Source organism: Danio aesculapii, chromosome 22 (genome assembly GCF_903798145.1).
Source record: "Danio aesculapii chromosome 22, fDanAes4.1, whole genome shotgun sequence".
NCBI lineage: Eukaryota > Metazoa > Chordata > Actinopteri > Cypriniformes > Danionidae > Danio > Danio aesculapii.
Genome location: NC_079456.1, coordinates 32,654,180 through 32,680,486, shown reverse-complemented (window position 1 = coordinate 32,680,486; position 26,307 = coordinate 32,654,180). Strand labels below are relative to the sequence as shown.

Genomic DNA, 26,307 nt, shown 5'->3' with positions numbered 1-26,307 from the left:
TAGAATTAGCTATTATTGATGTAAATGCAGCCGTTCAAGGCGCATAATTGATTTATTACGGTATTGACGGTATTAGAAAATCCATGTCGTGGCGCAATGTCACACCGGTGATGACTATGACACCGGTGTACCGCCCACCCCTAATGTGTGTATATATATATATATATATATATATATATATATATATATATATATATATATATATATATATATATATATATATATATAAATATACATATATGAGCAATATCACACGAGTAGCAGTACGATATGGCTGAATATCAGCACTGGAGGAAGTGGAGCCGAGAGCCTTATTGTCCCACCAGTGATGATATACAGCCATGTCGCACTGCTACAAGTCTGATGTTGCGTTTATACAACAGTTCGACAGCATAATCATGTATATAAAAATGAAAATCAAACACGGAGAGTCTAAAAACCCTTTTGTACTAAGAACTACTGTCTTCTGCCATTCATTCACATCTGCAGCTGACATCAGAACAACAGTTATATATATATATATATATATATATATATATATATAATATAGTAAAGTAGTATATAGTAGAGTAGTGTGATACAGCATATATAGTAAAGTATAGAAAGTATAGTAGAGTATATATAGGAGAGTATAATATGTATAATAGTGTAGAGTATAGTACAGTATTCTAAGTAAACTTTTTAATAGCATGTTTACCCCAAGGTCAACATTGAAATACTGTCACTTACTCACATCTTAAAAGGTAAAAGTCACGCTACAGGAACATACACAGAGTTAATGCAAAAGCAAAAATATTAAACTTACTTTATTTGAATAGTTAGTTGAAACTACCTACAAATTATTTTGAACGCAACAAAATTACATTTCCAAGCAGTTTCCCGAGATGTGTCCAACATCTAAGCACTTTTCAAACCGTGAGAACAGGATTAAAACTAAAGCATTTAGGAGGATTTCCAGCAGACACTGACCTTCTCTCTGATCTCCAAGGCTCTTTTGCACAGCGGTTCTGCTTCCTTGTACTTTCCTCTCTTTCCATACAGGACTGCCAGGTTGTTGAGCGTGGCTGCGACCTGCAAATATGAGCACGAATCACAATCATAATGTCAGCATAGACTAAGAGGATTATAAATGTGGAGTTTTAGATGAAGCACAAGCAGAAGCATTCTCAAACACACTGCCACTGACAACATGCAGACCTTTTTTACACATAACACTAGTGTGATGCAAAAGATCCTTGTAGATCTACCGTGGGATGTTATGCCTGGGATCACAAAAAAGAATAACGATGGCTTGACCCGAAGATGTAAAAAAAAAAAAAAGAGGTGAATTTTATTCACTGTGCACCATAAAATGTCCAATGGCTAAAGGTATACAATATGTATATACAATGTTCACAAAGGGCAGCACGGTGGCACAGTGGGTAGCACAATTGCCTCATAGCAAGAAGGTCCCTGGTTCAAGCACCGGCTGGACCAGTTGGCGTTTCTGCATGTTCTCCTCATGTTGGCGTGGGTTTCCTCCGGGTGCTCCGGTTTCCCCCACAGTCCAAACACATGGTGAATTGGGTAAGCCATAGGTGAATTGGGTAAGCTAAATTGTCAGTAGTGTTTGTGTGTGAGTGAGAGTGGATGGGTGTTTGCCAGTAATGGGTTGCAGCTGGAAGGGCATCCGTAAAACCTATGCTGGATAAGTTAGAGGTTCATTCCGCTGTGGCGACCACAGATTAATGAAGGGACTAAGCTGAAAACAAAATGAATGAATGGATGTCTACAAAAAAATACAGCCAAAAAACCAAAGTACCAAAACAACAAAACAAACAAACAAACACTAAATATTAATATATACAAATGAGTATCTGCAGTATATATATATATATATATATATATATATATATATAAGTATATGTATATATGTAAGATTCATGTAAGTAGAACTAACCAATCTGCTTCACACTCTGTATGGAATATACACATTTCAGTAGTAACAGCAGACTAATTACCTCAGACAAACACAGCGCATCCATTTTATTTTTCTCCATAAACTTATCATCCTCTGAGAAAACGCTTAATGGTCGCTTAGTTACGAGAGATGCCAGGGGAGCGCGAGCGCAAAGCCCATTGTAATGGTGAAGGAAACCACATGCTCGCGCTTGTCACTTCAGGCCAGAATAACAACAGACAAAAATGAGTGCCGTATAGCAGCAGTGAGGAGATTGTAAATAAAAAAGCATGTAAGGATGTCGACCGGGGGGCTTTTTGGTTTCTTTTCTTGTGCATCCCAGTCACAAACACCCCATCTGAAAGAGTTTTTAGCATAATGGTAATGTAGTCATCCAACTTCACAATTTGTAATGCTGCAGTGTGGGTTTGAATAACGATGGCTGGTTCCTTTACTTAAAAGCTCAGATTTGATAATCAACTTCTTTTGTTGATAGGTAGAGGTTTACTGTATTGTTATTATTCACACCTTAAAGCAGGGGTGCTCAACCCTATTCCTGGAGATCGACCTTCCTGCAGATTTCAGTTGCAATCCATATCAAACACACCTGCCTGTAATTATCAAGTGCTGTTCATGTCTAATTGGTTCAGGTGTGTTTGATCAGGGTTGAAGCTGAACTTTGCAGGAAGGTAGATCTCCAGAAACAGGGTTGCTTTGATTATTCTGTATTTACGCTTTACTATAGCACACACACAGTTTATCAAGTTTAAGTGTCTTTAACACTTATGTTTATTTTATTATAAAGAGATCAGATAGTGTTTAAATATTTTTGTTTTTGACTATTAAAACTACTTGCCTTAGTAATGTTGGTAAATTAAAATAAAGTGGTTAAATAAGTAAAAAAATCCTTATATTCCTAAATTGGTAAAAAATATTCAATAATTATCGATATCGAATAATATGAAACATGATATCATGATAAATGTCTTTGCAGTATCGCTCAGCCCTAATTTCCATACCGTCCTCTTTGTTACCATATAACATAGTCTAACATGCAACTCAAACTGTAAGTCAAAACATACAAAAACACAAATCTAAACAGTTACTGTCTTTTCATTACAGACGTAAATCTCGTGATCCCCCTACACAAAACAGTAATGGTTTGGTCGAACTTCAACCACTTTGTGCTGTCATGGCACAGCCGGGATGTCATAAGCATGCGTCAATCACTCGCTCCGTTTGGCCGACACAACATGGAAGTTCTACTACTCCCGCACATTCAAGCAAGAACAAGACATACACGAGTTCACACTTGCAATCGTTTCAGAATAATTTGTATTTGGCGTGCTGTCCGGGGAAAGGGCTTTGAGCTCAGGGAGACACCCCAACTCGAGTTATTCCCCTTATCAGGAAACAGAGAGGAATTGGGATTGGAGCGAAGTATCTAGCCCGGCCCCAGAACGCTCTCCCCGGCATTGTTATGCTTAAGAGGTGAGGTGTCGGGGTGGTGGAGGGATGCTAAAGTCGTGAGATGCTGCAGGTAAGACAGCTTTGGTATATATAGGGGTTTGGTCAAGAACTGATTGGATAATAGAATAATTGTCAATGACGTATTTAATGCTGAAACATCTGCGCATGCTCCTCCCGAAATTTGTTTACAAAATATTACTTAAACAAGAATGTACATGTGGTGTATAGAGAGACATGTATGTGGTATGAGAAGTGTGTGGATTTGTCCTTGTGTCATCGGGATATGTGTGCACCCGATTTCCGATGACTCAACAGAAGTATGAACGGAGGTAAGTGACGATGTGTGTGTGTGTGTATGTGGCAGTACTGCCGTTCCCAGCGGTGAAGATTAGTTCTTCACAACTAGTCCTATTTTAAATCTGCCACTATGCTGACACACAGGCATCTGTAGCTCCGCCCCCTTGAATTTAAAGCGACAGTCACCAAAACGCCACAATTATGATCAAAGTCCAAAAGGGTCAGCTTTAGAGAGTTAGAAAACATTATCTGTGTGATATTTTGAGCTGAAACTTCACATAAACACTCTTGAGACACCAGAGACTTATTTTACATCTTGTACACAGTGGAATAATAATCTTTAAAGGAAAAGTTCACCTAAAAAATATACTTTGCTCATTATTTTGATGATATTTTGATGAAAGCTGAAAACCACTGGCTTCCATAGCAGAAAAAAACTATATTGTTTAGGTCAGTGGTTACAGGCTTTCAGCATTCTTTAAAATAACTTATTTTACGTTCAACATAAGAAAGAAACTCTTGAAGCTATGTCACAAGTAAAGGGTGAACTGTCCCTTTAAATATGGTCTGGAAGAATTTGGTTTTCATTCCTCTCGGGCTGATTGAGCACTTCATGGGAAGACTTTAAGATTTCAAGCTCATTCAAAGCGTTTAGTCTTAAAAGATTTTCATAGTTTTACAGATGACCTATTATGCCCATTTTTATAAGACATAAAATAAGTCTCTGATGTCTCTAGAGTGTGTGTGTGTAAAGTTTCAGCTCAAAATATCACACAAATAATGTTTTATAACTCTCTGAAGCTGACCCTTTTAGGCTTTGATCCTAATATTGGCGTTTTGGTGACTGTCACTTTAAATTCAAATGAGATTGTGCTCTTTTCAGAAGAGGGCGGAGCTACAAATGCCTGTGTGTCAGCATAGTGGCAGATTCAAAAACCAGACTAATGTCCTATGCTAATGAGATGGTCACCAGTGGGCGGGGCTTTCCCCCTCTGATGACACATACAAAGAGAGAATGTCAATCAAAGTGTTTCTGCAGACTGTTTTAATCAAGTCTGATTATAACAAATACAATTAATACACTTTTACCTTACAGGCTGCTTATATTCACACACTGCTAACACAACTGTGTTTACACTCTGTATAAAAGTGATTTTAGCATAATAGCTCCCCTTTAACACATTTGGTAGCAAGTATACTCAGTAAAGCTTGATTTCTCTTGAAGAATAAAAAGGTCGAATTTATGTTTTCATTTTCAGTATTTGTTTACCCCCTTAAATTGTGTTTAAATATTACATTTGTAATTTGGGTCTCTTTATTTTAATCTATTAATAAACCATTAACTACTTTTTGCTCAACAAATAACTAACCTGCGTCTTATTAATAGTTAGCTAGCTAATAGTTGGGTTTATGTATTGTGCAGGATTAGGGAAGCAGAATAAGATTATACTGTATAACTAATAATGAACAGTTCATATCTTAATAATAAGCCAGAGATTAATAGTGAGAATTGGGTACTTTAATAATTTTATACTTTTTTTCAAGTATACACACTACCTGACAAACGTTTTGTTGTGGATCCCAATTGTAAGAGCAGCAAATAATAACTTGATTTTAAGTTGATCATTTGGAAAAGTGTCAGAAGGTGGATTTTGTCTATGAATCATCTGTTGAGCTGCATCCCAATCATCACAAATACTGCAGAAGACCTACTGGAACCCGCATGGAGCTAAGATTCTCATTTAAATCAGTCAAGTTTGGTAAAGGAAAAATCATAGTTTGGGGTTACATTCAGTAAGGGGGTGTGCGAGAGATCTGCAGAGTGGATGGCAACATCAACAGCCTGAGGTATAAAGACATTTGTGCTGCCCTCTTCCTGAAAGCAAAGAAGGTCAAGGTGCTCGAGGACTGGCCAGCCCAGTTAGCAGATATGAACATTATTGAGCATGTCTGGGGTCAGATGAAGGAGGAGGCACTAAAGATGAATCCCAAGAATCTTGATGGACTCTGGGAGTCCTGCAAGAACGCTTTCTTTGCCATTCCAGATGACTTTATTAATCAGTGATTTGAGTCATTGCAGAGATGTATGGATACAGTTCTGTTTTCACTGTAGCATGACTTTTTATTCTATACTGTACATCAGGGGTCACCAATCTCGTGTCCCTGTAGGGTTTAGCTCCAACTTGCCTCAACACACCTACCTGGGTGTTTCAAGTATACCTAGTAAGACCTTGATTAGCTCATTCAGGTGTGTTTGATTAGGGTTGGAGCTAAAATCTGCAGGACACCGGCCCTCCAGGAACAAGTTTGGTGACCCCTGCTGTACATTATTTCTGTTCAGTGACAAGACTTTTGTCTAAGCAGAGTCAGACCTTACTGTCCTAATTAAGTCATTCAAAACCAAGGCACAATCATACTTTATTTAGGTCAAATAAGCGTAATCTAGAGGTCTTTGCCTTTCATATAAGCCACTTCTGATACTAAATGATCAATTAGAAGTCAAGTTATTATATGTTGCTCCTAAAACTTGGATACTTTTGTCAGGTAGTGTATATGCATTTGCAGGGTAAACTTTCACTTTCACAAAAAACAAATCTCACAGTTTTTATGAATTATGATATTACAGCAGCATTTAAAAGCTTTGTTTCCACCTCATAATTCTTCAAAAGACATCATGCATACACAAACTAATAAACTCAAATAATTATTAAAAAAACTTAACAGCTTAACAGATATCCACAAGCACAAATGCACCAGATATATTCCTCTGTTTCAGTGTAAAAACATGTGTTTTTTGCTACTTACAGCAGGGTTGTCATTGCCCAGGGTCTTTTCTCTGATTGAAAGGGCATCATTAAGCAGATGAGCAGCTTCCTTGTATTTATTCTGGTCCCTGAATGAAAATAAACACAGCTTTATTATTTCAGAGAGTCATTGTAGAGGCTATTCATTCTAGTGTTATCCTACATTAAAATAAAATTAGACACCAAATTAGGTGAATCTGCATACAGTTCTGACAGTGGAGGAAAAAATAACAAGGAATTTCAAAAGATAGTTATTTTACCTTACTCATTGAAATGTAAAGAACGATTAAATACTAATAAAAAGACATATTTTCCCTTTTATTTACCATATTTCCTTTACAATATGGATCATTTAGGTATCAATATATACCTTTATGGTACTAATATGGATTCTTAAGGGCATTAATATATAACATTAAGATACCAATATTAATTTGCTGAGGTGCTAATATATAACTTTAAGGTACCAATATGAATTATTCAGGTACTAATATATAACTTTAACATGCCAATATGGATCCTTTTGGTACTAATATATAAATTTAAAGTACCAATATGGATTCGTGAGGTACTAATATATAACTTTAAGGTACCAATATGGATCCTTTAGGTACAAATATATAAATTTAAGGTACCAATATGGATCCTTTAGGTACTAATATATAACCTTAATGTACCAATATGGATTCTTGAGGTACTAATATATAACTTTAAGGTACCAATATATAACTTTAAGGTACCAATATGGATCCTTTAGGTACAAATATATAATTTTTAGGTACCAATATGGATCCTTTAGGTACAAATATATAAATTTAAGGTACCAATATGGATCCTTTAGGTACAAATATATAAATTTAAGGTACCAATATGGATCCTTTAGGTACTACTATATAACCTTAAGGTACCAATATGGATTCTTGGGGTACTAATATATAACTTTAAGGTACCAATATGGATCCTTCCCTGCAGGCACAGGACGTCACCATGATGTCATATTGACGTTGTACCCCAACGTCATGGGGACGTTGGATTTTGTTTGGAAATGAAAATCAGGTTGACGTCAGAACTCAACATCAGATCAACGTCAATGTCCAATGTCCAACCTAAAATCAACCAAATATCAACGCCTAATCATGTTACACCTTGACGTTGGGCAGACGTTACCACTATGACACCTATCAGACGTTGGGTTTTGGTCATTTTTTAACACAATCTAAAATCAACCAAATATCAATGTAATTTGACGTCGTAATTGGACGTCAAAAAACGTTGTCCTTAGATGCTAGCTGAACATTGAAATTTGGTCACCTGACGTCATGACCTAAATCTAACCTAATATTAACATCTTATGATGTTGTGTGCCTGCTGGGTTGAGGTACTAATATATACCTTTAAGGTACCAATATGGACCCTTGTGCTAATATATAACTTTAAGGTACCAATATGGATTCTTGAGGTACTAATATATAACTTTAAGGTCCCAGTATGGACTCTTGAGGTACTAATATATAACTTTAAGGTACCATAATGGATTCTTGAAGTACTAATATATAACTTTAAGGTCCCAGTATGGACTCTTGTTGAGCGTATTCTTAAACACTGCTGATTGGCTATTGTGTTCACCTGCTCAACAGAAATGACTGTGAATGGCCATGAAGATCATCGGTTTAACACTCCACCACTGTTCAATGAGTATGAACACAAATACACAAACACTATAGCAATCAGCAGTGTTTATAAGTATGTGCTCAACAGCACTCAAATGTTAGCGGTAAATAGACGTTTTTACAACTTCATTACCAGTACCAAAATCGATACTTTTGAGAACCCTAACACACACACACACACACACACACACACACACACACACACACACCGGTACACCAGAGCCAGGATGTTGAGCATGGTGGCCACATCCGGATGGTCATGTCCAGAAGTTTTCTCCAGGTCCTCCAGAGCCTGTTTGCAGAGCGGAACGGCCACCTCATATCGGCCCTGAGACGCATACTGGATCACCAGGTTATGCAGCGTTCGCAGACGTGCCGGGATCTCATATCCTCCCTGCTGAGCAGCAGCCACCGCGGCACTGTTGTGCTGGTGCGAGACTAAAGGGGTGACAGAGAGCAACAGCAGCAGTTAGGGCTGCACCATATTGGAAAAAACTCACATTGCCAAACTTAGTTTTTCTGCGATATACAGTTGAAGTCAGAATTTTTTGCCCTCCTGATTTATTAGCATCCCCTGTATATTTTTGGCCCCCAATTTCTGTTTAATGGAAAGAAGACATAATAGTTTTAATAATTAATCTCTAATAACTGATTTCTTTTTTCTTTGCCATGATGACAGCACATAATATTTGACTACATATTTTTCAGGATACTAGTGTTCAACTTGAAGTGACATTTAAAGGCTTAACTAGGTTAATTAGGCAAGTTAGGGTAATAAGGCTGGTCATTGAATTTCATGTGTGAATAATGTTCAAAATGTTTAAGCGTCCAATTACGCATGGTTTGTGCTCCAAATAGTGCTCGTTTACAAAGTGGAAAAAAATCTTTGTAAAAGTGGACTGCTGGACGAACCAGCATTAATGCATTACAATCAAAATTGGAGTACATGTTATAAGTTACCATGACATTATTAGTTACTATTAACTTTTTAACTAATTAACTTGTAACTAATCGCTTTAAACAGTTATTATACATAAACATTGCTAACCTTCAGTTATATAGTAAATAGTTGATAATGTCCATGTTCAATGAAGTGTATTAAGTGTATGTGTTGTCCTCAAAGTCCTCTTTATTAATGGCATATTTCACGGATCCATGATTGGGAGTGTGAACACATTCGCACAGATGTTTTATTATGTTAAATTTGTGTTTGTTAGACCATCACCATACAAAACATGATAGAAAACTAATATGTTATATGATATATAGAAAATGTTATGCTTTTTTGGGGTACCTTTCCTGGGGCCCTAAGCAGCTGGTTAACTCGCTTTTTGGTTAAGTTGGTCCCTGGCCAAAATCAAATACAAGGGAATAACTGCAAAAAGGTCAATTTTTAAAAAAAAGGACCACCTCTTTCTCCAGATTGTCTACGGGCCCGACTAAAGGTTTGCCATTTTAAGGTTTTATAGATTATGATCGCCTGTCAATGTTTTTTTTATCATTCATAATCTGAAAACAAAATCTTCATGTAAGTGAATCAAGACAAAGGGCTCTATTTTATTGATCTAGGCACAAAGTCTAAAGCGCATGGCTCAAAAGCATTAAGGTTGTGTCTGAATCCACTTTTGCTATTTTAAGGACAGATAAATACGCTGTGCACCCTGGCGCATGGTCTAACAGGGTTGTGCCTATTCTCTTAATGAGTTATGGGAGTGTTTTGAGTATAACCTGCATTAAACCAATCAGAGTCATCTCACATTTCCTTTGACTCAGTTGCGTAACACCATGGCGCATTTGCTATTTACATGGCGGACTTTGTAAGTGTAAAAACTGAACGCTTCACTAGTGAGAAAACAGTTAAACAGAGCATCTGCAGCGCGAGGATAAAGAACGAGCCTCCTCCATTCGGCATCTAACTCTTTGCTTTACTTTTACTCTTTACTTTACTCCTTTACTTTGGTGGAGTAAGGAAACGGTGGAAACTCCCCCCACTGAAGACATCCATTAGCCTACATAACTAATTTTATTTGTTAAGCGCAAAGATTTGCTTCAAAACTATTTCTAAATTCAGTTCTAATTTCCAGAAAACTAATAAATGAAAAATAATAACAACAAAGTTTGGTCAAAAATATGAGTTTTATCCAAACACTCGTCCTATTCTTATGCCCCATATGGTGAAGCAGACATCTTTAAAACCCCACAGGTGGACAAATATAAACTTGTTTTTATTAATTAAAACAAATATAAATATACATATAATAAATAATACTGCAAATAATAATAGCAATATACTAATGCAGATTGTCATTAATGAACTAAATTGTTCCTGAATTAGATTGATTATTAGATCTTTATAGATGTTTTATTATCCTACTGTGTGTGTGAATAACGTATGTATGACATGTATTTTTGTATTTCCTTACCCTGGTCATCTTCATCATTAGGAAACAAATCATCCAGCGAATCTTTGGGAGTGTCGCTATTTTTCTCTTCCTACAAACAAACAAACAAAAAAAAAACCACAATGGGGTGAAAAAAGCATATAATTCAGTTTAATAACTTAACAGAGTTTAAATTGTCCATTTGGCATGAGTATATTTTTCAGTCTGGGTCAGCGTCGCTCTCAGATGAATATTTCACAGTTTGATTTCTTTGGTCAATCGTATCTCCGACTGTCTGTAAACTCTGTGAATGTTAATAGGCTCATTAATGCAGGAAGTACAGCATGAAAAAGCCTTCATGAAATATAAATGACAAGCTGGAGGCAACTGCCATTTGACCAGATGAAGAGTCTTCGATTCCCACCACGGCAGAAAGAGAAAAATGAAAACGTCAGCTGGATAATGCAGAGGACGTCCTGTTTGCCAGGAATACCATTGAGTTATTGATCGACGTCTCTCTGTAAGATGTCCAGATCATCTGCAGGAAAGATGGTGCTGCAGAGAGGATTTAAAGGGGACCTATTATGCCCCTTTTTACAAGATGTAAAATAAGTCTCTGATGTCTCTAGAGTGTGTGTGTGAAGTTTCAGCTCAAAATACCTCACAGATAATGTTTTCTAACTCTCTGAATCTGACTCTTTTAGGCTTTGATCCTAATTGTGGCGTTTTGGTGACTGTCGCTTTAAATTCAAATGAGATTGTGCTCTTTTCAGAAGAGGGCGGGGCTACAAACGCCTGTGTGTCAGCATAGTGGCAGATTCAAAAACAAGACTGACGTCCTATGCTAATGAGGGAGAGATGGTCACTAGTGGGTGGGGCTTTCCCCCTCACATGACACATACAAAGGGAGAATGTCAATCAAAGTGTTTCTGCAGACTGTTTGTATTAAGTCTGATTATAAACAAATACAGTTAATACACTTTTACCATTAGAAGCTGCTTATATTCACACACTGCTGACACACAACTGTGTTTTAACCCCTTATAAAAGTGATTTACTTTAAAGTTCACCCCACATTATTTACTCTCCCTCAAGTGCTTGAGCTGGCTGACTGAAAATTAAAAATCCCTGTGCATATCGTTGTGAGGACTGACCTCTGGCGTGGCTCCGTCGTCATATTTCTTGAGCTGGTTCATGAACTCCAGATGTTTCTTCTCCTCCTCCAGCTGAGCCACGCTCTGCTCGCTCTTCTGGACCTTGTGTTGTGTGTTGGCCAGCTCGTCCCGCAGCCACTGGTTCTCCTGGCAGAGGCGGCGCACCTGAGCCCGCAGCTTCTGCTTCTCCGACTCCACCGCGTTCAGGTGGTTGGATAGAGCCATCATCACCTTAACACAGCAGAAACACACATTATAACGCTTACTATTGACCAGACTTGGAGAGTAGCTGAATACATTTAAGGAGCCCTTATTATGGGTTTTTGAAAATGAGCTTCCATGCAGTGTGTATGACAGCTCTAAGTGAATGAAAACATCCTGCTGAGGGTTCAATTCTGAAAGTGCACCTGTTTAAAACTATTGGTTCTTTAACAAAATGGTTGACGAATATAGAATCGTGTCGAGTTCGGATCTTTTGCCTGAACGCGTCAACGTCGATACGGTACATCACCAAATATGTAATACTGGATCCGGTAAAACGTGAACGTGCCCTTCCCTTTAGACACTAGCGGAGCATTAAACTAATCAATGTCTCATCTTACATTCCCTCTAAGAGTCAGTTGCGTAACACCATGGCACATTTGCTATTTACATGGCGACTCTGTAAGTGTAAAAACTGAACGCTTCACTAGTGAGAAAACAGTTAAACAGAGCATCTGCAGCGCGAGGATAAAGAACGAGCCTCCTCCATACGGCATATTTACTTTCTCCTTAATTTACTTTTACTCTTTACTCCTTTACTTTGGTGGAGTAAGGAAATGGTGGAAACTCACTTCACTAGCCATTAGCCATCCATTAGCCTACATATTTAATTTCCTTTGTTAAGCGCAAAGATTTGCTTCAAAACTATTTCTAAATTCAGTTCCAATTTCCAGCAAAGGAATAAATGAACAATAATAACGAAGTGTGGTCAAAAAACTGAGTTATATCCAAACACACGTCCTGTTCTTATGCCCCATATGGTGATGCAGACGTCTCCTTAACCCCACAGGTGGACAAATCTAAACTTTTTTTATTAAAACAAAAATAAATATGTATATAATAAATAATACTGCTAATAATAATAATAACATTATACTAACGCAGATTGTCATGAAAAAGACCCCGGAGATGAAGGCATGGAGGCAGTGGTTTTTATATTTATGTAGATTTTTTTGGTATCATTTTAATCCTTTAATTGTTTTCATCTGTAAAGATATTTGTGTGTTGCTGAACATCCTGTGTGTATTAAGCAATGTGTAAGCATTTTGACCCGCATAGGCGCATAACTAACGCGCTCTGCGCTGGACTTTAGAGCAGCTTTTAGTTGGTCAATGGCGGGGTCTATTTCAGTTCCTTAAAATAGGAACACACTAAACAATGAGTGTTAACACACCTCCTTTATAGACCAGCACGCCCATGAGTCTACAAAGTGGCGCAAATGGATTTGCTATTTAAACAACGTGCCGCAAAACATGAAAACTAGGGTTGCGCTGGTCTGAAAACAACAACAAATCATGCCAAACACATCTTGCGCCTTATTGCACCATCTGTATGATTGGTCCCAATGAGTGTTTCACAAACTGATAATCAACAATTCACATTAGTGTTTACAGAGAATAGTCTGAAGAGAAAATATCCAGTGAGTGTCCGTTCTGTGGGTGAAGAATGTGTTGTTGATGGCAGAGGAGAAAATAACAGACTGATATATACAGTTGATGTCAAGATTATTCTTCTTCCTGTGAATTTTTATTTCTTTTTCAAATATTTTTCAAATTATCTTTAAAAGAGCAGAGAATTTTTCACAGTATTTCCTGTAATATTTTTTTCTTCTGGAGAAAGTCTTATTTGTTTTATTTCGGTTAAAATAAAAGCAGTTTTTAATTTTTAAAAACCATTTTAAGGTCAAAATTATTAACCCCTTTAAGCTATATTTTGTTTTGGATTGTCTACAGAACAAACCACGGTTATACAATGACTTGCCTAATTACCCTAACCTGCCTAATTAACCTAACTTTTACCTGATTAACCTAGTTAAGACTTTAAATGTCTCTTTAAGCTGAATACTAGTATCTTGAAAAATATCTAGTCAAATATTATGTGCTGTCATCATGGCAAAGATAAAATAAATCAGTTATTAGAAACTATTATGTTTAGAAATGTGTTGAACAAATCTTTTCTTCATTAAACAGAAATTGAGTAAAAAAATTATAGGAGGGTGAATACTTCTGACTTAAACTGTAGAAAAAATTATAAATACAGGATATTTTCTCTTCTTTACACTATTATATGAATTGTTGTTGAAAACGGCAGCAGATCAGCTTGTGAAACACTCATAACGTTAATAAACGATCATCCCACATTCAGAGTCTCTTAAACCTCCTCCATTCTGAGGCTCAGTTTGACCTTCAGCAGTACATCATCATGATTCAGTTCAGGCAGTGTGATTGTGTTAATAAAGAGTTCACTGAGTTTCTTCTTCAGGTTTTCATGAATGTTGTGCATTCACTGATAGAGTATTGAGTAGTTAGCTCAGTAAAACATGCCAACACCATGAACTAGCTGTGTTTCCAGCCACCTTTTTATACGATTGTTCATGTGATATTTTGGAGTAACACATAAAAATGCTTGATGGAAATGCCAAGATATGCGTACATTTAGAAAATGTGCATTAAACTGAGTAGGATACATTTTGTATCCAATAAGAGAAGTAATGTGCATAAACTATGATTTAAACACATTAAGTCATGGCCAAAGGTTTTGAGAATTACATACTGGAAATTGGAAAAGTTGCTGCTTAAGTGTTTATAATAGCAATTTGCATATACTCCAGAATGTTATGAAGAGATTAGATGAATTGCATAGTCCTTCTTTGCCATGAAAATTAACTTAATCCTAAAAATAACTTTCCACTGCATTTCATTGCTGTCCTTAAAGGACCTGCTGAGATCATTTCAGTAATCGTCTTGTTAACTCAGGTGAGAGTGTTGATGAGCACAAGGCTGGGGATCATTATGTCAGGCTGATTGGGTTAGATTGGCAAACTTGACATGTTAAAAGGAGGGTGATGCTTGAAATCTTTGTTCTTCCATTGTTAACCATGGTGACCTGCAAAGAAACGCGTGCAGCCATCATTGCGTTGCATAAAAATGGCTTCACAGGCGAGGATATTGTGGCTACTAAGATTGCAGCTGAATCAACAATTTATAGGATCATCAAGAACTTCAAGGAAAGAGGTTAAATTCTTGTTAAGATGTCTTCAGGGCATCCAAGAAAGTCCAGCAAGCGCCAGGATCGTCTCCTAAAGAGGATTCAGCTGCGGGATCGGAGTGCCAGCAGTGCAGAACTTGCTCAGGAATGGCAGCAGGCAGGTGTGAGCGCATCTGCACACACAGTGAGGCGAAGACTTTTGGAAGATGGTCTGGTGTCAAGAAGGGCAGCCACTTTCTCAGCTGCGGGATCAGAGTGCCAGCAGTGCAGAGCTTGCTCAGGAATGGCAGCAGGCAGGTGTGAGCGCATCTGCACACACAATGAGGTGAAGACTTTTGGAAGATGGTCTGGTGTCAAGAAGCCACTTCTTTCCAAAAAAAAACCCATTGAAGATTGATCTTCTGGAAAAAGTATGGCGAATGGACTGCTGAGGACTGGGGCAAATTCATATTCTCAGATGAAGCCCCTTTCCGATTGTTTGGGGCATCTGAAAAAAAGGCTTGTCCGGAGAAGAAGAGGTAAGCGCTACCATCAGTCCTGTGTCATGCCAACAGTAAAGCATCCTGAGAGCATTCATGTGTGGGGTTGCTTCTCATCCAAGGGAGTGGGCTCACTCACATTTTTGCCAAAAAACACAGCCATGAATAAAGAATGGTACCAAAACACCCTCTGACAGCAACTTCTTCCAACAATCCAACAACAATTTGGTGAAGAACAATGCATTTTCCAGCACGATGGAGCACCGTGCCATAAGGCAAAAGTGATATCTACTGTAAGTGGCTCGAGGACCAAAATGTTGAAATTTTGGGTCCATGGCCTGGAAACTCCCCAGATCGTAATCCCATTGAGAACTTGTGGTCAATCCTCAAGAGGCAGGTGGATGAACAAAAACCCACTAATTCTGAAAAACTCCAAGAAGTGATTATGAAAGAATGGGTTGCTGTCAGTCAGGATTTGGCCCAGAAGTTGATTGAGAGCATGCCGAGTCGATTTGCAAAGGTCCTAAAAAAGAAGGGCCAACACTGCAAATACTAACTCTCTGCATAAATGTCATGTACTTGTCAATAAAAGCCTTTTAAACGTATGAAGTGCTTGTAATTATATTTCAGTACATCACAGAACTGAAACAAAGATCTAAAAGCAGTTAAGCAGCAAATTTTGTGAAAACTAATATTTGTGTCATCCTCAAAACTTTTGGCGACGACTGTATAAACTCTGCGCTTCATCAGTCTGCGTGATGTGATGTAGTTTTCTCAGAGGATTTCACAGATGTAAATGTGTGTTTCAGGGACTTTGGATTAATTGAATTTGCAGCAGATGTTTCCAGTTTTACATTGTTGCAGATCTGAAATGTTGTTTTGCTGATTGAAAAAGGGCTGATTGAGCCTTCAGTCCGTCATCACAGTGCTTCAGTATTATTATTCTTCTATTATTTTTCCCTCCAGAACTGTCTTGAGCATCTGTCTGCGCTCCCAAAGAGCAACTCCCCTCAGGAAATGCTGCTTTATTCACAAATATTTGCTTTTTTCGGGGTTAATTACTGTGATATCCCGATAGCAACAGAGAAATACTGTACACTGTAAGAAGATATCTCTATAGACAGATGGCATTTCATGTCACGTTCAGCCTTATAATCTTAAAGTGTGAGCAAAATCAGCTCTTTTGTCATTACTTTAGAGATTAGGCTATAGAGAGTGATTCAAACACTAGCTCTAAAGTGACGTTGGTGAATTAGTAACGGCTTCTGCTGTTTTGATGTCAGCTGCAGATGTGAATGAATGGCGGAAGAAAGTATTTCCAAATAAAAAGGGGTTTTTAAACTCTCCGTGTTAGATTTTCTTATTTATATACACGATTGTGCCGTCGAACTGTTGTATAAACGCAATATCACACGAGTAGCAGTGAGATATAGCTGTATATCAGCACTCGTGCCAAAGCACGCCTCCCACCAGTGCTGATATATAGCTATATCTCAGTGCAACTTGTGGTATATTGCTCATGTATCCTGCCACATTTGCGTGCAAATACAGTGAAAAGATAAATGCCGCGAAAACGTAAAGGTCTGGATATGAGAGAATGAAAACAACACTGACAGATTTAGTTTTAGAAACCACTTGTTACAAATAATGGCACATCTGGTTAGTGATCATGTAATGAATGTTAATCCAACGTTTACGCTTTTTGAAGAGTGGATAAAAGATTTCCAGTGTTTAAAGTGCGCTAAGAAAACGACTAAAGCATTCACCGTAAAGCTGGTAGGACGGAGTTTTCAGTTAACGTTTTCCACTGAATCTACACATTTTAAGCACAAGATGTTCTAACGTTATTTAGTCCTTCATTTAATCATCACGATGCTGTCAGTCATGCGACTTACACCACGTTCACCATCGCTTAAGAAGCATGCATTCATGCATTATTATTCTTCTATTATTATTCCCTCCAGAACTGTCTTGAGCATCTGTCTGCGCTCCCAAAGAGCAACTCCCCTCAGGAAATGCTGCTTTATTCACAAATATTTGATGTGATATTTAATATATTTTATGTGACCTTTAAATTACCATGCAGAAACATTGGTCCCTCACCTGTGCTTCCCCCAGGCCCAGCTCTATCATCTCCACAGATTTGCGCAGCAGGCTGGACTTCTCGTGCACCAGACTGGCCTCCTCGTCCTTCTTCAGGCACTGGATGGTCTCCAGCAGACTCTGCAGGATGGAGTTGTGTTCGCTCTTCAGCGCCTCCAGGCCCTGGATCACCAGTTTGGTGCTGGAGATGATCTCATCCTGGGTCAGCTTCTCCAGCCGCTCCTCACGCGGGTAAACCATGGTGGACATGCTCTGCTGGAGGCCTGTGCAGGAACAGAAGTATTATAGATAATATTAACATTATGTCAACAAGACAGGACGTGCGCAAAGCAACTGAGATTAAAAGATCTGTTCAGCTCTCTGTGATCATCAATCATCATCAAGTGTGATCAAGAATGAGTTTAACAAGTTTAAAACATTTCTAAATCAGAGCATATTTGTTATGAATTACAACGATTTTACCGTCTTCATCACCACAGCCGCATGTCAGTACAATTATTAAAGAAGGCGCTTCAATCAGGTTTATTTTGTACATCAACATAACGGATATCCATACAGCAGTGGATATTATCATGTATACAACAGTTCTGTCTGGTTCTCAAATCTGATTGGCTGATAGCCGTGAGATATTTAAGTAATATCAGCACCCCTACAGCCTCTTTACCCTTTGTGGATTACTCCGCCCACATACAGCCAGCAACAAGCAGAGACACTACAGTTTGACAAATATTACTGCTGTTAGATAACAAAATGTACTTTTGAGGCTTTTTTAGTAGAGAATGTAGTTGTTTAGATTGCAACTATGCAGTTTATTTGTAAGAATAGTGCCTATTTTAAAATATTTATAATTTCTGAGAACTCGTCAGCGGCCATTAACCTGCCATAGTGTAGTAGACCAAAGACGGTTGGCGTTTTCGATCCACAAGATGGCGACAGAACCGCATAATAAGCCCTAACGCTTAGAAGCTTGTAACAGTCTGATTTCTAACTACAGCAGATCAAATCAATATTAAACTGGTAAGCATACCTGCCAACATTCCCGTTTTTCCTGGGAGTATCCCGTATTTCAGACCAATCTCTCGCAACCATCCCGATTTTATTTCCCCCCTCTTTGGTACAGTCTGCAAACACCCCTGGGTTGTCAACTTTGGTACAGTACCCGATCGCAGCGGCTGCCCAATACCCGCTGCATCCTATCCTGGTTATTTCAACAGTGTTATTCACTATTCAGAGACCTTACCCCTGAACACCCCCCGGTCTCTCGGAGACATGTTGGCAGGTAAGATGATCTCTTACTTTTGTGTGTTGTAGTGCTGTATTTTTTACCGATTTGCTCGCATATCAGGAATGTGTGTTGTGTTGGCAGACAGAAATAATCCAAGTCCTCATGTGTTTAGCATTTTTCCATATCGCAAACACAACAGCAGTCTGGTAGTGATTGCGTTGCTTTTTCGGGGTTAATTATTGTGATATACTGATTGCAACAGAGAAATACCGTAGACTGTAACACTGTAAGAAGATACCTCTGTAGATGGATGGCATTTCATGTCACGTTCAGCCTTATAATCTTAAAGTGTGAGCAAAATCAGCTCTTTTGTCATTACTTTAGAGATTAGGCTATAGAGAGTGATTCAAACACTAGCTCTAAAGTGACGTTGGTGAGTTAGTAACGGCGTCTGCTGTTTTGACGTCAGCTGCAAATGTGAATGAATGGAGGAAGAAAGTAGTTCCAAATAAAAAGGGGTTTTTAGACGCTCCGTGTTAGATTTTCTTATTTATATACACGATTGTGCCGTCGAACTGTTGTATAAAGGCAATATCACACGAGTAGCAGTGAGATATAGCTGTATATCAGCACTCGTGAAAAAGCACGCCTCCCACCAGTGCTGATATACAGCCATATCTCACTGCTACTTGTGTGATATTACTCATGAAACCACTTCAGTTACAAATAATGGCACATCTGGTTAGTGATCATGTAATGAATGTTAATCCAACGTTTACGCTTTTTGAAGAGTGGATAAAAGACTTCCAGTGTTTAAAGTGCGCTATGAAAACGACTAAAGCATTCACCGTAAAGCCGGTGGGACAGTTTTTAGGTAACGTTTTCCACTGAATCTACACATTTTAAGCACAAGATGTTCTAACGTTATTTAATCCTTCATTTAATCATCACGATGCTGTCAGTCATGCGACTTACACCGCGTTCACCATCGCTAAAGAAGCATGCATTCACCGAGATGAAACTAATATTGCAGCTCATGAAAAGACCGTTACTGCTATTAAGATGACAATTGCAAATAATAAGTTATATGTTAATATCATCTGTGTGATATGAGACACCACCCGTGAGAACAGCACAGTTATTATTATTAATTCAGTTCATCTCATTCACGTCAAGCAGTGCGTGCAGGGCAGGTGAGAGCATGCAGATTTTTGGTTTGTTAGTTTTAATTAGTGTTGATTTCAAATGCAATAAATCTGTTAATATAAAACGTGTAGTAACGGTGCTCGTAATTGGTGGGTGCGCCTAAATTTTTGAAGTTAGGAGCATCGGTGCTACCAAGAAAAAAGCTTAATTTTGAGCCCTGATGTTGCAATGTCAGTTCGATGCGTGCTTTGCATTATCAAACTATTCTTGTTGACATCTTTGAGTAAAAACATAGCCTGAACTTGAGGCCGGGTGATCTGGTCCAATAAACTCACTGCACAGACAGCATGATCGATTCTCGGAACCACAGATGGCGACATGGCGGGACAGCAGTATAAACTCGCACGTCTTCATAAAAGTCAGCCATTATTCCAACATAGTCGCGCGCGCTCTAACCAAAAGTGGGAGACGTGTCTCTATACAACCTCACAACCTCTACAATGCAGCGCCTCGCGATATTTGCAAACAAGTCAAATGAATCATATTTATTATCATTTGACAGTAATGGAGAAACGCCGCCAAATGTAACAAAGAAAAAGTACTGATTTTTCTCTAATAATTTACTTCAGTAAAAGTACACATATTTAAATGTACTCAAAAAGTACAAGTTACTCAATAATTTTACTCAAGTAAATGTAAAGAAGGAAATATAACTTGTTACTACCCACCTCTGAAAATAGGTGCCCTTTAAGCTAAAGTGTTACCAAACTAAGTGTTCAAAATGATGTAACAATCACACAGAAAAGTGATTCAAAACCAATTGAGATATGAAGATTCCCTAAGAAAAACTGGTTGAAAATCTTGGAGAAATAGCAATACGTATTTTGAATAACAGGGCGCTTGTACTTACTGAAAAAACTGCATAATGGCACAGATGCTAATTTGGCCACTAGAGGGCGTGTATTCAGAACAAACAAAAGCATATTTTGATGACTCCGTGACTGAGTGTGGAATCATGGGAGTATTCATCATCCTATGGGACTCCTGCAGAAATCATGTTTATGATGAGTAAAGTGTTCAGGGCTGGGCGATAAAATCAGTAACGATATTTTGCACGAGCGCAAAGCACTTCAGGTCTGAATAACAATACATGTAAAAATGAGTGCCGTATAGCAGCAGTGAGGGGATTGTAATTAAAAAAGGATGTAAGGATGTCGCCAGAGTGGCTTTTTGGTTTCTTTTCTTGTGCATCCCAGTCCCTAACACCCCATCTGAAAGAGTTTTTAGCATAGTGGCAATGTAGTCATCCAACTTTACAATTTGTAATATTCAATATGCATTTAAATAATGATGGCTGGTTCCTTTACTTGACAGATCAGATTCAATGATCATCATTCGTTTTGTTTACAGAACTTAAGGTTTACTGTATCATTATTATTCACACCTTACAGATGTTAATTTACCTTAAAGTTTGTTTTGATTGTTAAGTATTTACACTTCACTATTGCACACACTTTGCAACATTTTATTTATCAAGTTTGAGAGTCTCTTTAACACTTAAGTTTATTTTATTATAAAGAGATCAGATATTTTGTTTAAATATTTTTGTTTTTGACTATTAAAACTATTTGCCTTAGTAATGTTGGTAAATTAAAATAAAGTGGTAAAATAACAAATCATAATATTCCTAAATGGATTGTTAAAAAATATTCAATAATTATCCATATCGAATGATATAAAACACGATTTCGCGATCATTTTGTTTGCAATATCACCCAGCCCAATGAAGCAGAGTAAAGTTCATTGGACAATTTTTTTTACACATTAGACAGAGGGTTTTGTGGTTAGGTGATGTTTTTTGCTCGGTATGCATGTGAAATTACATTTACATTACAAATGCTAGCAAACTAAAACAAACCAATACAACTCGCCATAAGGAAGAGATATGTTTGTTTCATCATATTGAGTAATTTTGCATTCAAAAACAAGGTTTTTTGGTCAAATAATAGACTAAATTCCATATATCAGCTTATCGACAAAAACTATTTAAAATCATTTGAACTGATTAGTAGAAGAATTCCAATAACCAAGAACAGATTTCTACAGATATTTACAAATAAGAGATTATCATACAAAACATAAAGAATGGGAGAATATCATCAATCCAAACGAAATAGAGAAGTTAATGATGAAAATACAGATAGGGACTACTGGCAAACAAATTATTTCAAAATAAAAGTCTGTTCTCATATCATCCATATAATACTTTTTATATTTTTTTACTCTAATTGCATATAAAGAACGGTGGGAGGCTGAAATGCAGGTAGCGATTACACAAGAAAACTGGACTGATAAATGCTCAGAAGCCCATAGAGTCACAAACTCAAATGTATGGAGATAATTTAAGTGGAAAATCATCACAAGATATTTCCGCACCCCACAAATTGTAGCACAGATAAGAATAGGCTCATCTAACAGATGCTGGAGAGAATGTGGTGATCGTTTAGAGAACCCCTCTCATATCTTTTGGTTTTGCAAAAACTTTTGCAACATCTTTTGGTATCTATAAGGTACTTGGAGACATATTTTGTATTGATTTTCCCTTTGATGCAACTGTGGCAGTCCTATGGTGCTTGAGAGCATGGGGGAAAGAAGAAGTATGTATTTATTTCAAATACTGCTTTCTGCAGCACTAAAATGTATTACGTCTAACTGACTTAGATCAGACCCACCTTCGTATGATCAATGGATAAAAAAAAATTTGAGAAATTTATGAAATGGAAAGAATAACTTATTGCCTTAGACTCCAGATGAATATATATTTTAAGCAAGAACCCAATTCTAACAATTATACATGACTAACTTTAAACATACAACATAGATTTAATAAACAGCTACATTACATACACGATAAGTACAGTTGAAGTCAGAATTATTAGCCCCCTGAATTATTAGCCCCCCTGTTTATTTTTTCTCCCAATTTCTGTTTAACTGAGATTTTTTCAACACATTTCTAAACAACAGTTTTAATAACTCATTTCTAATAACTGATTTGTTTTATCTTTGCCATGATGACAGTACATAATATTTGACTAGTTGTTCAAGACACTTCTATACAGCTTAAAGTGACATTTAAAGGCTTAACTAGGTTAATTAGGTTAACTAGGCAGGTTAGGGTAATTAGGCAAGTTATTGTACATCGATGGTATTGAAAAAGAATATAGCTTAAAGGGGCTAATACTTTTGTCCTTAAAATGGCTTTTAAAAAATTTAAAACTGCTTTTATCCTAACCGAAAGAAAAAAAATATTATTAGATTAGATTACATTAGATTAGATTAGATTAGATTCAACTTTATTGTCATTACACATGTACAAGGCAATGAAATGCAGTTTAGGTCTAACCAGCAGTACAATAGCAGCAAGTGCAGAATACAGGTATAAGTTATAAAGTGCAGTTATAGAAAAACTATGGTAATATTTACAGATGGATGTACTATGAACATTATATACAGGTTGTATTAGCTATGAACAGATTTACAATAAATGAATATATGTACAGGATGATATTAACAGCAGAAGTGTGCAGATAGATAAACATAGCTACAAATGTCCATGTGCAAATATATATATATATATATATATATATATATATATATATATATATATATATATATATATATATATATATATATATAAGATATATATATTTTATATATCAGACATACTGTGAAAATTTTCTTGCTGTTAAGCATCATTTGCTAAATATTTTAAAAAAAATCAAAAAATCAAATAATTTTGACTTCAACTGTTTATGAGACATCTCCCAATTGTCCCCCACTCCCCCCTTTGTTTTTTTATTTTTTATTTTTTTCAACTTCAACACGATATATATATTGTTTTAAAATAAAACAGTGAAAATGTCCTTTTTCTTTTTCTCTCTCCCTAATCTTTTAAGTATTCATCTGTATCCTTGTCTGATGTATCTCTGATTTTGTGTTATGTTCTAATAAAAAACAAACAAAAAAAAAAAAAACAAGTTTTTTTATGCATAAGTACAATTTTGATTGTAATACTGTCAGTTAAATAAAGTGTGTTAAAACTTTCTCCCTCTCTCTTAGGCTCTCTCACTCACATCTAATGAGCAGTCCATGAGAGGTTTAGGTCCTACTTTACATTAATCCGCCTTAACTATTATGTACTTGCATCAGGAAAAGTACAATGTACTTATTGTGCTCGTGCTGTATTGCTCAACATTTGTGCTATTAAGGTGGGATACGGGTCAGGTTAGGGATGGTGTGTTAACTGAGAAAATATTTGACAGCTTTTATTGAATGATGAAATGTGCAGCATTTGAGAAATAAATAACCTTTTATTAATTATCAAATGCTGCACATTTCTTTGTAAAAAAAAAAAGTACAATACAGTATGATGTCTTATATGGAATCGTGAGTTGAGGGAATCATTACATCTTTAATGACCATGTGGGTCTTTAAGAGCAGAGTAAAGTCTAGAAGGGATACAGCTGTGGATATGTCATTTATTTACCTTCGACTTAGCCTTTTTCCTTCGGTTACCACAGCGGAATGAACCGCCAAATTATCCAGCATATGTTTTACACAGCGGATGCCCTTCCAGCTGCAACCCAGCACTGGGAAACACCAATACACTCACACATTCACACACAGACCCATACACTATGGCCAACTTAGTTCATCAATTCCCCTATAGCGCATGTGTTTGGACTGTGGGGAAAACCAGAGCACCCGGAGGGAACCCACGCCGACACGGGGAGAACATGCAAACTCCACACAGAAACGCCAACTAACCCAGCTGGGACTCGAACCAGCGATCTTCTTGCTGTGAGATGACAGTGATAACCACTGAGCCACCGCGCTGCCCTGTGGATGCATCAATTTTTGTACAACAATAACTAATATTTTTACATTTTCGTGATGGTTGGGGTAGATGTTAATAAAATACAATTTTATGGATAATTTAATAAATAATATACAAAAATTCAGATTAGCTTCTGGGCGCAGCTGTATCCCTTCATACCACACCAAGAACAGGATTGGAGACCACTGAGAGTAAAAAACAGGCTTTTAGCTCCGCCCACTTCAGTAAAACATTATGACGTGTCCTTATAAAATACTACAGTATGTATATTTAACAAACTTTCAGTCTTGTACCTTGTTTTGATTTTCATATAAAGTACGTCTTTGCTTCAAATCAAAGTTTGTAATGTTCTCTTCAAAGCTGCACTGTAAAACCCAAGAAGTTAAGGTAACTCAAACCATTTGAGGAAACCGATCGCAACAAGCCATTTAAGTTCAAAAACTAATCCTAATGAGTACTGTGGACTTACTAAATTTGAGTAAATGAAGCAATTTGAGCACAGTTAAACCTGATAAATGAAGAGAACTCAAACCAACCGAGTACTGCAAAACCCAATAAGTTAAGACAACTCAAACCGTTTGAGGAAACTGATTGAAACAAGCCATTTGAGTTAAAAAAAACTAATCTAGATGAGTACTGTGAACTTACTCCATTTAAGTTGAAGTAATGAGGTATTTAATTAACTTATTACCTTCAACACCGAGTTCAAAACTCTTTTCAAATGAGTAGAATTAACTTTCAGTCAATTTTGAGGTAACTACACTCATTTCATTTGATAAAGATGACTGTTTGGTTTTAAAGTGTACTTGATTTAGCTTATAGGGACTTTAATAAATCTCTTTTAGACAAAAATGAATGGTAAATAACTTTTTACAAGCAATACCACTGAAACAAAATGAGTGATAAAGGTCTGTTCCATCCTAAAACGATGTATTATTTATTAAAGCACAACACTGAATGAATCTACAGGCTTTAAAACAAAGTTTGATGAAATCACACACAAAATATAGTCACATTCATGTCAACTTTTTACCTGTTAACTTCCCACCATGAAAATCATTTACTTAACAAGTTAAACCTTGCTCTGCCGGTCAGCCTTTAATGATTAACCAATCAGGAAGCACTAAGACAAGCCACCGCTGTGTGAAACAAAATTCCCCTTGGTGAGGATTTCTGTGTAAACCACAACAGGTGAAACATTTGCAACACAGGCGCACTGGAAATACATGAACACAAACAAAAACACACTTTGTAGGTGAAATGAACACTAGGGGGCAGTATGACGACAACAATATTTGTTCCTTTTCACACTAATGATATTTACACGGACATGTTCTTGATTAATAAAGATTTATCTTCATGCAGTTCTTTGCACAACAACAAATAAACACCACAAAACAACTTTACGATATCTATAATCGTAATGGATTAATAGAATATTATACGATTAAATATAATCGTATAATATCTATAACGTAATGGATACGTTTGAT

General features: G+C 37.0%; 1 protein-coding gene across 2 annotated transcripts in view; it reads right to left on the bottom strand.

The window, feature by feature from the left end:
• Nucleotides 1-26,307, bottom strand: part of LOC130215712 (kinesin light chain 1-like) — an 82,488-nt gene that overhangs the window by 40,823 nt on the left and 15,358 nt on the right. For both annotated transcript variants that reach the window (XM_056447548.1, XM_056447549.1), the window contains exons 2-7: nt 17,547-17,809; nt 11,716-11,946; nt 10,604-10,673; nt 8,390-8,618; nt 6,512-6,599; nt 970-1,071 (exon numbers count right to left, since the gene is read on the bottom strand). In XM_056447548.1, the coding sequence (XP_056303523.1) occupies nt 970-1,071; nt 6,512-6,599; nt 8,390-8,618; nt 10,604-10,673; nt 11,716-11,946; nt 17,547-17,795 (969 nt within the window). In that variant the 5' untranslated portion in view covers nt 17,796-17,809. The remainder of the gene's footprint in view (nt 1-969; nt 1,072-6,511; nt 6,600-8,389; nt 8,619-10,603; nt 10,674-11,715; nt 11,947-17,546; nt 17,810-26,307) is intronic.